A 12,661-nucleotide genomic window follows, 5' to 3' on the forward strand; every position below is an offset into this window, starting at 1 on the left:
CCTACTTATTTATAATTCAGTTATACCTGAAATTCTCTGTACAAAAGCTAGAGCTCTTGCATGAAACATCACCAAAGATTCAATGGCACATTTGTCTAAATTAATTGAGGTTCTTACTCAGTTTTCTATTGTGCGCAGAAAATTGATTTATGTAAAAACCAATAAAATGTTCTTTAGTAAATTGCCTATTCTTTCCCTGTTTTAACATATGATTAGCACTGCAACTGCCATCAATCTCTGAGGGAAATAGAGAGGCGAGTAGTAAAAAACGAGCTTCATAAATCTGAATGTGACACATCAAGGCTGCATGTTCTGCCATGTTCTCCTCGTTTACGAGCAGCAACACAGAAGCAAAAAAAACATCCAAAACATCAATCCAATCACACAAACTACAACACAAGTAGACGGTTTGTTCCAGTCATGTAAAGCTGTGTGATTGGATTTATGTAAAATACCCCCCCCCCCTCCACCACACACACACACACACACACACACACACACACACACACACACACACACACACACACACACACACACACACACACACACACACACACACACACACACACACACACACACACACACACACACACACACACACACACACACACACAATGCCTTCTTTCTGATGCCTTCTTAATAGGAATGTTGTTGTTGCTTGATTCCCAGGAGTAGGATAGACAACAGTATTTTTTACCTGTCTTACACTGGTCTCTATCTTTAATGGCTATTAACGTGGCGGAACCATCCTATATGTCTTATCATGTGTTTAAAAAAAATGTGTTTATCATGCATACGGGTCTTGTTATTGTAATTTATTAATGATGCTGAGCAATAAAACAATTTCCCAAGTTAGGATCAATAAAGTACTACTCTACTCTATACTCTCTACACATGCAGTCCTCACAACCCCCATACAGACACACTCTGTCACCTAACCTGTGCTGTGGCAGCTGTCTCCATCAGGGCCAAGCCTCCAGCCTGGGTAGCAGGAACACTTGACGGTGGTCTTGTACTGCTCACACACCTGGCTGCACTTCAGATGCCTACTGCAGTAGTCCACCGCCTCACACGTCCTGTTGTTAGAGTCCAGGTGGAGCCCTGGAGGGCAGGAACAGACCACCCCCGTCCCTGGTACCACCGTGCACTGATGGCTGCAGCCAACCTTGGCCACCAAACACTTATCTGGGAGCAGAGAGGGAGAGAACAGGAAGTAAGAACCAACTCCGATCTGGGAGTAGAGAGAGAGGACAGGAAGCGAGAACCAAACACTTATCTGAGATGGTTTTCAAAAGAGCATTGGGTTGTTAAAGGACAGGGGGATCCTAAACGGAGGTTAGAAAAAGAATATACCACAATATGTTGGGCCATATGCTGCATGGTACGCTTAAAAAATGGTAATGCAAATAATATCAGAATTAAAACTAGCTGGCAAAAGAATAACACTGCCACTTTTTGCTCTGAGCTAGAGATTGCTAGTCAAGCATGATGACAGAATATTTCCGCTGCATATACAACATAACGAAAGCTATTACATAATGAAAGAGGCTCCACAGTTCTGTTAGTCCTAGGTAGCATGACCTGAGGGATAACGCCTTTATTATAGCCAAGGCACAAAATTAAATCGGAAAGTTGTGCAGTTGTCTACTATTCCTTTCACAAAACTAATATGGAGAGGGAAAACACATAAGAATTACTTTTCTTTCTTTGTGCAGTCTGTTTCCCATTCACTCCCCAGTCTGTAATGAAATACTTTTCTCTGAAGTAGCTAGGCACCCGATTATTGTAAGTGAAAAGGCATTCTGGTGAGAAAAGGACACTACAGATCCGAAGTCTCCTTGCTAGCTAGCCATGATTAAGACGATCTTCTTGGTACAGACAAAAAACGATTGCATTTTCTCTGCGGGGGTCCCCTAGTTGCCTGCGTGTGTGGAGGTTGGAGGAGGATATAGGAGCGCTGTGCACCCATAGGTTACAGCTGGAGGAATGACTCCTGCTGAGTTGGCTCAAATCAATCAGGCCCCTCAGGGTCTCCCTGTATGACCTAATTGGTTATGAAGCTGGCAGCACAGTGTGGGCCTTTTCTCTAATGGTGTATCCCAAATTGCACCCTCTTCCCTATACCCTTTTCCATTTACAATTTTCTGCGTAGGGCTCTGTTCAAAAGTAGTGCACAATGTGCGAAATAGGCTTCCTGTCCGGTCTTGCGCCCCATCAGGCTTGTGCGGTAGAGGAGATCTTCGTGGGCTATATTCAGCCTTGTCTCAGGGTAGTAAGTTGGTGGTCTGTTGATATCCCTCTAGTGGTGTGGGGGCTGTACTTTGGCAAAGTGAGAGGGGTTACAGTATATCCTGCTTGGTTGGTCCTGTCCAGAGGTATTGTCAGTGCCCCCCCCCCCCCCCCCCCCCCCCCATGTTTCAGCCTCCAGTATCTATGCTGCAATAGTCTATATGCAGGAGGGCTAGGTTCAGTCTGTCCTATCTGGTGAAATTCTCCTGTCTTATCTGGTGTCCTATGTGAACTTAAGTATGCCTCTAGTGCTCTCTCCCTCCCCTCCCAGAGGACCTGAGCCCTAAGACTATCTATGAACGTTTGAACATCTTGAAGAATGATCTGGCCTTAATGGCCATGTACTCTTATAATCTCCACCCGACACAGCCAGAAGAGGACTCCTCAGAGCCCGGTTCCTCCCTAGGTTTCTTCCTATGTCCCTGCCTTTCTATGGAGTTTTTCCTAGCCACCGTGCTTCTACATCTGCATTGCTTGCGGTTTGGGGTTTTAGGCTGGGTTTCTGTGTAAGCACTTAGTGACATCTGCTGATGTAAAAATGGCTTTATAAATATATTTTATTGATTGATTCTGTTAGCAACTCTGAAATGAACATATATGTTTAGGTTGTTCAATCAAACGGATTAGATGTGTACTATTCACATGAGTTTCACATATTTTTCCTCCGATGGGTCTTGGACAAACATATCTGTGTTGGTAATCGTTGGAGAAGTCTGGTAGCTATTCTTTATGTTCAGTCCCATTGGTCTCTGAATCAACAGTATGTTGGTGCGTCAACGAGCTGCTCTCAAGGCTATGAGAATGAATAGATATAATACTACTCCGTAGGGAGAGACAGTTTTGACACTCACATATATGTTTCTGGGATCTGTGCGTGTTCAATGAGAACTTGCACACTTAACACATCGTGTATACTCTGGGGTGGGTGGCTCAGTAAGATACTTGTAAAAAATGTCCTGTAGAAAAATAATTGTTACACCAGTGGTATTCAAAGTCAGGGTCGGAGAATTGCAGTGGGGCCGCCAAAAAATAATACAAAATTAAGCGCACAGATTATTTTATGGGAAAATATACAAACGTTATTGAGAATGATAATTGGATAAATACAATGTTATTGAGTAAATGTATGTATTGGTTATTTTAGAGCAGTGGTTCTCAAACTTCTCCTTGGGGGCCCCCAGCCATTCCATGTATTCAATCTATTCCAGAGCTAGCACACCTGATTCAACTTGACTAGTTGAATCAGGTGAGTTAGTTCAGAGCTACAACCAAATTCTGAAACATCTGGGGGTCCCCGAAAAGAGGTTTGAGAACCACGGTCTTAGAGAGATGGAAATGTAATGAATGTGAAGGGTTATTTATTTATGTGAATATAAAACTTTACAGATTGTAAGGTTGTGTCATTAGATTTGGGGTGGGTTTGCTAAAATTTCTGGCAACAAGAATTGAGTCCCCAGAAATTCTGGTGAGAAAAAATGGTGTCCCAGATGGAAAAGTTTGAATACCACTGCTCTAAACACATATCTCCCACTTAAAAACATGGAACATTTCTTCACAACTAGGCAGAAAGACCACAGACTAATCTATTTCTACGGTATCAAGCAATATGGTGTACTACAAATAACATCTCTCCTTATTACCACAGAAAGGCCTTTCGTCAGAATGGTCAGCACAGTCGGTCTTGCCGTTGCAGATCTTCTCTGGTGGCAGGCAAATGGAGGTGTCGTTGGCACAGGGGTATTTTGGAGGCTTACAGACAGCTGCCTCACAGGAATCCTCATCGGAACGATCCTCACAGTCGATATCTCCATCACAAACCCAGCTCTTGGTGATACACTTTCCTGATGGTGTCACACATGTATACAGATACATACAGACATACACAAACACACACAAATGCGCACAATCCATAAACACAACCAAAAAAGATACAGAAGATATTCCTCAGAGACAATGTCAATGATCAACTGTCCACACAGTCGAGTAGAACCTCTGAAATAGAACCCTAAGGGAATACACTACTGAAAATGCTGAAGAGGAACCAATCAACATAACCACACAGTGAACTTCAAGCATCTGTAATAAACTTGGTGAATAATTTCTCAGGCACTTTGAAAAAAAGCTGTTTGACATCTAAATCACGAATAAAGAATTCATACCAACTGAAAGCAATTTAAGGCATAGCATGATCCATGTCATAATCTTTTCCACAGAATGAGGTGATTGCAGTCTACAAAGACTGTAAAATATGCACAGTGTACTGTATCATGAGTTTAGACTAGAATATACAGTACTACATTACATGAGGTAATGCACTGCTGAGATATTTTGTAAAAAATCTATCTTCTTCCTGCCATCAACAGAAAGGGACAGCCACAGTTGTGAGTTAAATGCTTCACTTCAAATGAAAATCCACAGCTAGATAATTACAGCCTCCTGTTACCTTCTACCAGGGATAATCTCAAATTCCCCTTGCTCGCCATGTGTATTACAAAGAGGCAGCCAGAGCAGGTGGAATAACTGCAGGGGAAGAGGCACAGGTATGCCAGAATTTACAGTATCATCATTAATTAATGCAGCTAGGCCAGTGACTGTGTGAAGCCTGGATTACAGAGCATCCTAATTTAGAGGCCTGCGATAAAAGCTGGATTCACCTATGTTGCACTTCAAATCAAATTTCAAATAAAATGTTATTCATCACATGCTTAGTAAACAACAGGTGTGAACTAACAGTGAAATGCTTACTTACGGGCCCTTCCCAACAATACAGAGAGAAAGAAAATAGAGAAATAATAGAAAGGTAAAACACGTAATAAAAGTAATAATAATTACACAATGAGTAACAATAACTTGGCTATATACAAGGGGCACCAGTACCGTATCGATGTGCAGGGGTACAAGGTTATGTACATACAGAGGATATGTACATACATATACTGTAACTAGGAATAGAGTGACAGATAGTAAACAGTAGCAGAGACAAAAAAGTTAGTGAAAAAAGGATCAATGCAGATAGTCCAGGTATCTATTTGGTTAACCATTTAAATAACAACTTAGCAGTCTTATAGCTTGGGGGTAGAAGCTGCTCAGGGTCCTGTTGGTTCCAGACCTGGTGCATCGGTACCGCTTGCCGTGTGGTAGCAGAGAGAACAGTCTATGTGTTGTGCTGCAGAATGAGGACCCAAAAGCGACGTAATAGTAACAGAGTCTTTATTCCAGAATAAAACAAATAATGATTCTCCTGGATACTATCCTCTCGTCAACAGAGAGGAACGACTGGAGACGCGACCACAGACTGCAGGTCGCTTCAGGAAGGCACTGGCCGTAGCTGACATTGACACCTGCTCACACGCAGCATCTGAAGAAGGCAAAGAACACGACAGGGCGGAACAAGGACACAGGAACAGCAAACGTCAAACAAGAATCCGACAAGGACAGAAGCGGAAAACAGAGGGAGAAATAGGGACTCTAATCAGAGGGCAAAATAGGGGACAGGTGTGAAAGAGTAAATGAGGTCGTTAGGAGAATGAGAAACAGCTGGGAGCAGGAACGGAACGATAGAGAGAGAGAAAGAGGGAAAGAACCTAATAAGACCAGCAGAGGGAAGCACAGGGACAAGACATGATGAAAGACAAAACATGACAGTACCCCCCCACTCACCGAGCGCCTCCTGGCGCACTCGAGGAGGAACCCTGGCGGCAACGAAGGAAATCATTAATCAACGAACGGTCCAGCACGTCCCGAGATGGAACCCAACTCCTCTCCTCAGGACCGTAACCCTCCCAATCCACTAAGTACTGGTGACCACGTCCCCGAGAACGCATGTCCATGATCTTCCGTACCCTGTAAATAGGAGCGCCCTCGACAAGGACGGGGGGGGGGGAGGGAAGACGAATGGGGGCGCGAAGAAAAGGCTTGACACAAGAGACATGGAAGACAGGGTGGACGCGACGAAGATGTCGCGGAAGAAGCAGTCGCACAGCGACAGGATTGACGACCTGAGAGACACGGAACGGACCAATGAACCGCGGAGTCAACTTGCGAGAAGCTGTCGTAAGGGGAAGGTTACGAGTGGAAAGCCACACTCTCTGACCGCGACAATACCTAGGACTCTTAATCCTACGTTTATTGGCGGCTCTCACAGTCTGCGCCCTGTAACGGCAAAGTGCAGACCTGACCCTCCTCCAGGTGCGCTCACAACGTTGGACAAAAGCCTGAGCGGAGGGAACGCTGGACTCGGCGAGCTGGGACGAGAACAGAGGAGGCTGGTACCCAAGACTACTCTGAAACGGAGATAGCCCGGTAGCAGACGAAGGAAGCGAGTTGTGAGCGTACTCAGCCCAGGGGAGCTGTTCTGCCCAAGACGCAGGGTTTCGAAACGAAAGGCTGCGTAATATGCGACCAATCGACTGATTGGCCCTTTCTGCTTGACCGTTAGACTGGGGATGAAACCCGGAAGAGAGACTGACGGAAGCACCAATCAAACGACAGAACTCCCTCCAAAACTGTGACGTGAATTGCGGACCTCTGTCTGAAACGGCGTCTAACGGGAGGCCATGAATTCTGAACACATTCTCAATGATGATTTGTGCCGTCTCCTTAGCGGAAGGAAGCTTAGCGAGGGGAATGAAATGTGCCGCCTTAGAGAACCTATCGATAACCGTAAGAATCACAGTCTTCCCCGCAGACGAAGGCAGACCGGTAATAAAGTCTAAGGCGATGTGAGACCATGGTCGAGAAGGAATGGGAAGCGGTCTGAGACGACCGGCAGGAGGAGAGTTACCTGACTTAGTCTGCGCGCAGTCCGAGCAAGCAGCCACGAAACGGCGCGTGTCCCGCTCCTGAGTAGGCCACCAAAACCGCTGGCGAATAGAAGCAAGCGTACCCCGAACGCCGGGGTGGCCAGCTAACTTGGCAGAGTGAGCCCACTGAAGAACAGCCAGACGAGTAGAGACAGGAACGAACAGAAGGTTACTAGGACAAGCGCGCGGCGACGCAGTGTGAGTGAGTGCTTGCTTTACCTGTCTCTCAATTCCCCAGACAGTCAACCCGACAACACGCCCCTCAGGGAGAATCCCCTCGGGGTCGGTAGAAGCCACAGAAGAACTAAAGAGACGGGATAAGGCATCAGGCTTGGTGTTCTTATTTCCCGGACGATAGGAAATCACGAACTCGAAACGAGCGAAAAACAACGCCCAACGAGCCTGACGTGCATTAAGTCGTTTGGCAGAACGGATGTACTCAAGGTTCTTATGGTCAGTCCAAACGACAAAAGGAACGGTCGCCCCCTCCAACCACTGTCGCCATTCGCCTATGGCTAAGCGGATGGCGAGCAGTTCGCGGTTACCCACATCATAGTTGCGTTCCGATGGCGACAGGCGATGAGAAAAGTAAGCGCAAGGATGGACCTTATCATCAGACTGGGAGCGCTGAGACAGAATGGCTCCCACGCCCACCTCTGAAGCGTCAACCTCGACAATGAATTGTTTAGTGACGTCAGGAGTAACAAGGATAGGGGCGGATGTAAAACGCTTCTTGAGGAGATCAAAAGCTCCCTGGGCGGAACCGGACCACTTAAAGCAAGTCTTGACAGAAGTCAGAGCTGTGAGAGGGGCAGCCACTTGACCGAAATTACGAATGAAACGCCGATAGAAATTAGCGAAACCGAGAAAGCGCTGCAACTCGACACGTGACTTAGGAACGGGCCAATCGCTGACAGCCTGGACCTTAGCGGGATCCATCTGAATGCCTTCAGCGGAAATAACAGAACCGAGAAATGTGACAGAGGAGACATGAAAGGCGCACTTCTCAGCCTTCACGTAGAGACAATTCTCTAAAAGGCGCTGGAGTACACGTCGAACGTGCTGAACATGAATCTCGAGTGACGGTGAAAAAATCAGGATATCGTCAAGGTAAACGAAAACAAAAATGTTCAGCATGTCTCTCAGTACATCATTAACTAATGCCTGAAAGACAGCTGGAGCATTAGCGAGACCGAACGGCAGAACCCGGTATTCAAAATGCCCTAACGGAGTGTTAAACGCCGTTTTCCACTCGTCCCCCTCTCTGATGCGTACGAGATGGTAAGCGTTACGAAGGTCCAACTTAGTAAAGAACCTGGCTCCCTGCAAAATCTCGAAGGCTGACGACATAAGGGGAAGCGGATAACGATTCTTAACCGTTATGTCATTCAGCCCTCGATAATCCACGCAGGGGCGCAGAGTACCGTCCTTCTTCTTAACAAAGAAAAATCCCGCTCCGGCGGGAGAGGAAGAAGGCACCACGGTACCGGCGTTGAGAGAAACAGACAGATAATCCTCGAGAGCCTTACGTTCGGGAGCCGACAGAGAGTATAGTCTACCCCGAGGGGGAGTGGTCCCCGGAAGGAGATCAATACAACAATCATACGACCGGTGAGGAGGAAGGGAGCTGGCTCTGGACCGACTGAAGACCGTGCGCAGATCATGATATTCCTCCGGCACTCCTGTCAAATCACCAGGTTCCTCCTGAGTAGAGGGGACAGAAGACACAGGAGGGATAGCAGACATTAAACACTTCACATGACAAGAAACGTTCCAGGATAGGATAGAATTACTAGACCAATCAATAGAAGGATTATGACATACTAGCCAGGGATGACCCAAAACAACAGGTGTAAAAGGTGAACGAAAAATCAAAAAGGAAATGGTCTCACTGTGGTTACCAGATACTGTGAGGGTTAAAGGTAGTGTCTCACATCTGATACTGGGGAGAAGACTACCATCTAAGGCGAACATGGGCGTGGGCTTCCCTAACTGTCTGAGAGGAATGTCATGTTTCCGAGCCCATGCTTCGTCCATAAAACAACCCTCAGCCCCAGAGTCTATCAAGGCACTGCAGGAAGCAGCTGAACCGGTCCAGCGTAGATGGACCGACAAGGTAGTACAGGATCTTGATGGAGAGACAGGAGTAGTAGCGCTCACCAGTAGCCCTCCGCTTACTGATGAGCTCTGGCTTTTACTGGACATGACATGACAAAATGTCCCGCAGAACCGCAATAGAGGCAAAGGCGGTTGGTGATTCTCCGTTCCCTCTCCTTAGTCGAGATGCGAATACCTCCCAGCTGCATGGGCTCAGTCTCTGAGCCGGTGGGAGGAGATGGTTGAGATGCGGAGAGGGGAAACACCGTTAACGCGAGCTCTCTTCCACGAGCTCGGTGACGAAGATCTACCCGTCGTTCTATGCGGATGGCGAGTGCAATCAAAGAGTCCACGCTGGAGGGAACCTCCCGGGAGAGAATCTCATCCTTAACCTCAGCGTGGAGTCCCTCCAGAAAACGAGCGAGCAACGCCGGCTCGTTCCAGTCACTGGATGCAGCAAGAGTGCGAAACTCTATAGAGTAATCCGTTATGGATCGATCACCTTGACATAGGGAAGCCAGGGCCCTGGAAGCCTCTCTCCCAAAAACTGAACGATCAAAAACCCGTATCATCTCCTCTTTAAAGTTCTGATAAACGTTAGAACACTCAGCCCTTGCCTCCCAGATAGCTGTGCCCCACTCCCGAGCCCGACCAGTAAGGAGTGATATGACGTAAGCGATCCGAGCTCTCTCTCTTGAGTATGTGTTGGGCTGGAGAGAGAACACAATATCACACTGGGTGAGAAAGGAGCGACACTCAGTGGGCTGCCCAGAGTAACATGGTGGGTTATTAACCCTAGGTTCCGGAGACTCGGAAGACCAGGAAGTAGCTGGTGGCACGAGACGAAGACTCTGAAACTGTCCTGAGAGATCGGAGACCTGAGCGGACAGGGTCTCAACGGCATGACGAGCAGCAGACAATTCCTGCTCGTGTCTGCCGAGCATTGCTCCCTGGATCTCGACGGCAGTGTTGCGAGAATCCGTAGTCGCTGGGTCCATTCTTGGTCGGATTCTTCTGTTGTGCTGCAGAATGAGGACCCAAAAGCGACGTAATAGTAACAGAGTCTTTATTCCAGAATTAAACAAATAATGATTCTCCTGGATACTATCCTCTCGTCAACAGAGAGGAACGACTGGAGACGCGACCACAGACTGCAGGTCGCTTCAGGAAGGCACTGGCCGTAGCTGACATTGACACCTGCTCACACGCAGCATCTGAAGAAGGCAAAGAACACGACAGGGCGGAACAAGGACACAGGAACAGCAAACGTCAAACAAGAATCCGACAAGGACAGAAGCGGAAAACAGAGGGAGAAATAGGGACTCTAATCAGAGGGCAAAATAGGGGACAGGTGTGAAAGAGTAAATGAGGTCGTTAGGAGAATGAGAAACAGCTGGGAGCAGGAACGGAACGATAGAGAGAGAGAAAGAGGGAAAGAACCTAATAAGACCAGCAGAGGGAAGCACAGGGACAAGACATGATGAAAGACAAAACATGACACTATGACTTGAGTAACTGTCTTTGACAATTTTTAAGGCCTTCATCTGACAACGCCAGGTATAGAGGTCCTGGATTGGCAGGAGGTTTGGCCCCAGTGATGTACTGGGCCGTACGCACTACCATCTGTAGCGCCTTACCATGCGGTGATGCAGCTAGTCAAGATGCTCTCAATGGTTCAGCTGTAGAACTTTTTGAGGATCTGAGATGCCCATGCCAAATAGTTTCAGCCTCGTCAAGGGAAAAAGCGTTGTTGTGCCCTCTTCACGACTGTGTTGGTTAGTTTGGATCATGATAGATCCTTAGTGATGTGAGGGGACGGGCTCGGCCCTCTGCTTCCTGTTGTGCACGATCAACTCCTTTTTCTTGCTGATGTTGAGGAATAGGTTGTTGTCCTGGCACCACAATGCCAGTTCTCTGACCTCCTCCCTATAAGCTGTCTCATCATTATCGGGGATCAGGTCTACCACCGTTGTGTTGTCGGCAAACTTAATGATGGTGTTGGAGTCATGCGTGGCCACGTAGTCCTGGGTGAATAGGGAGTACAAGAGGGGCCCCCGTGTTGAGGGTCAGCATGGCAGATGTGTTTTCGCCTGCACTCATCACCTGGGGGCGTCCCGTCAGGAAGTCCAGGAATCAGTTGCAGAGGGAGGTGTTCAGTCCCAGGGTCCTTAACTTAGTGGTGAGCTTGGAGGGCACTATGGTGTTGAATGATGAGCTGTAGTCAATGAACAGCATTCTCACGTGGGTGTTCCTTTTGTCCAAGTGGGAAAGGGCTGTGTGGACTGCAATAGAGATTGCATCATGTCTGTATCTGGTGCGGCAGTATGTGATTTGGAGTGGCACAAAGGTGCCTTGGATGATGGTTTTGATGTTAGCCATGACCAGCCTTGCAAAGCATTTCATGGCTACAGATGTGAGTGCTATGGGGCGATAGTTATTTGGACAGGATATCTAGGCGTTCTTGGGCATAGGGACTATGGTGTTCCGCTTGAAACATGCAGGTATTACAGTATTACCAACTGCATCAGGAGAGGTTGTAAATATCAGTGAAGACTTGCCAGCTGGCCATTGCATGATCTGAATACACGTCTTGGTAATCCGCCTGGCCCTGCGGCCTTGTGAATGTTAACCTGTTCAAAGGTCTTACTCAAATCAGCTACTGAAAGTGTGATTACACAGACATCTGGAACAGCTGGTGCTCTTACACATGGTTCAGTGTTGCTTGCCTCGAAGCAAGCATAAAATGCATTCAGCTCGTCGGTTAGGCTTGTGTCACTGGGCAGCTCGCGGCTGGGTTTTCCCTTTGTTTTTCCATGATAGTTTGCCAGCCCTGACACATCCGATGAGCATCAGAGCTGGTGTAGTAAGATTCGATCTTAGTCCTGTATTGACGCCTTGCCTGTTTGATGGTTCATCGGAGGGCGTAGCAGGATTTCTTAAACGCGTCCAGGTTAGTGTCCCGCTCCTTGAAAGCTGAAGCTCTAGCCTTTATCTCAGTGTGGATTTTGCCAGTAATACATGGCTTCTGGTTGGGATATGTACACTGTATGTACGGTCACTGTGATGCACTTATTGATTAAGCCGGTGACTGATGTAATAAACTCCTCAATACCATCAGAAACATATTCGAGTGTGCTAGCGAAACAGTCCTGTAGCTTAGCATCTGCTTCATCGGACCACTTCCGTATTGAGCACATCAGCGGTACTTCTTGTTTGAGTGTTTGCTTCTAAGCAGGAATAAGGAGAATAGAGTTATGGTCAGATTTGCCAAATGGAGGGCGAGGAAGAGCTTTGTATGCGTCCGTGTGTGGAGTAAAGTTGATCTAGAGTTTTTTCGCCTCTAGTTGCACAGGTGACATGCTGATAGAAATTAGGTCAAATGGATTTCAGTTTTCCTGCATTAAAATCATCAGCCAAAAGTAGCGCCGCTTCTGGATGAGCATTTTCTTGTTTGCTTGCCTATACAGTTCGTT

At 47.1% G+C, this 12,661-nt stretch overlaps 1 protein-coding gene across 1 annotated transcript in view; it reads right to left on the bottom strand.

Moving 5' to 3' along the window:
- Positions 1 to 12,661, bottom strand: part of LOC120063930 (low-density lipoprotein receptor-related protein 1B-like) — a 345,986-nt gene that overhangs the window by 218,633 nt on the left and 114,692 nt on the right. The window contains 2 exon segments of the mRNA XM_039014240.1: positions 940 to 1,185; positions 3,930 to 4,130. Of these exon segments, the coding sequence (XP_038870168.1) occupies positions 940 to 1,185; positions 3,930 to 4,130 (447 nt within the window).

The sequence above is a fragment of the Salvelinus namaycush genome, chromosome 19 (genome assembly GCF_016432855.1).
Source record: "Salvelinus namaycush isolate Seneca chromosome 19, SaNama_1.0, whole genome shotgun sequence".
NCBI classification, from domain to species: domain Eukaryota; kingdom Metazoa; phylum Chordata; class Actinopteri; order Salmoniformes; family Salmonidae; genus Salvelinus; species Salvelinus namaycush.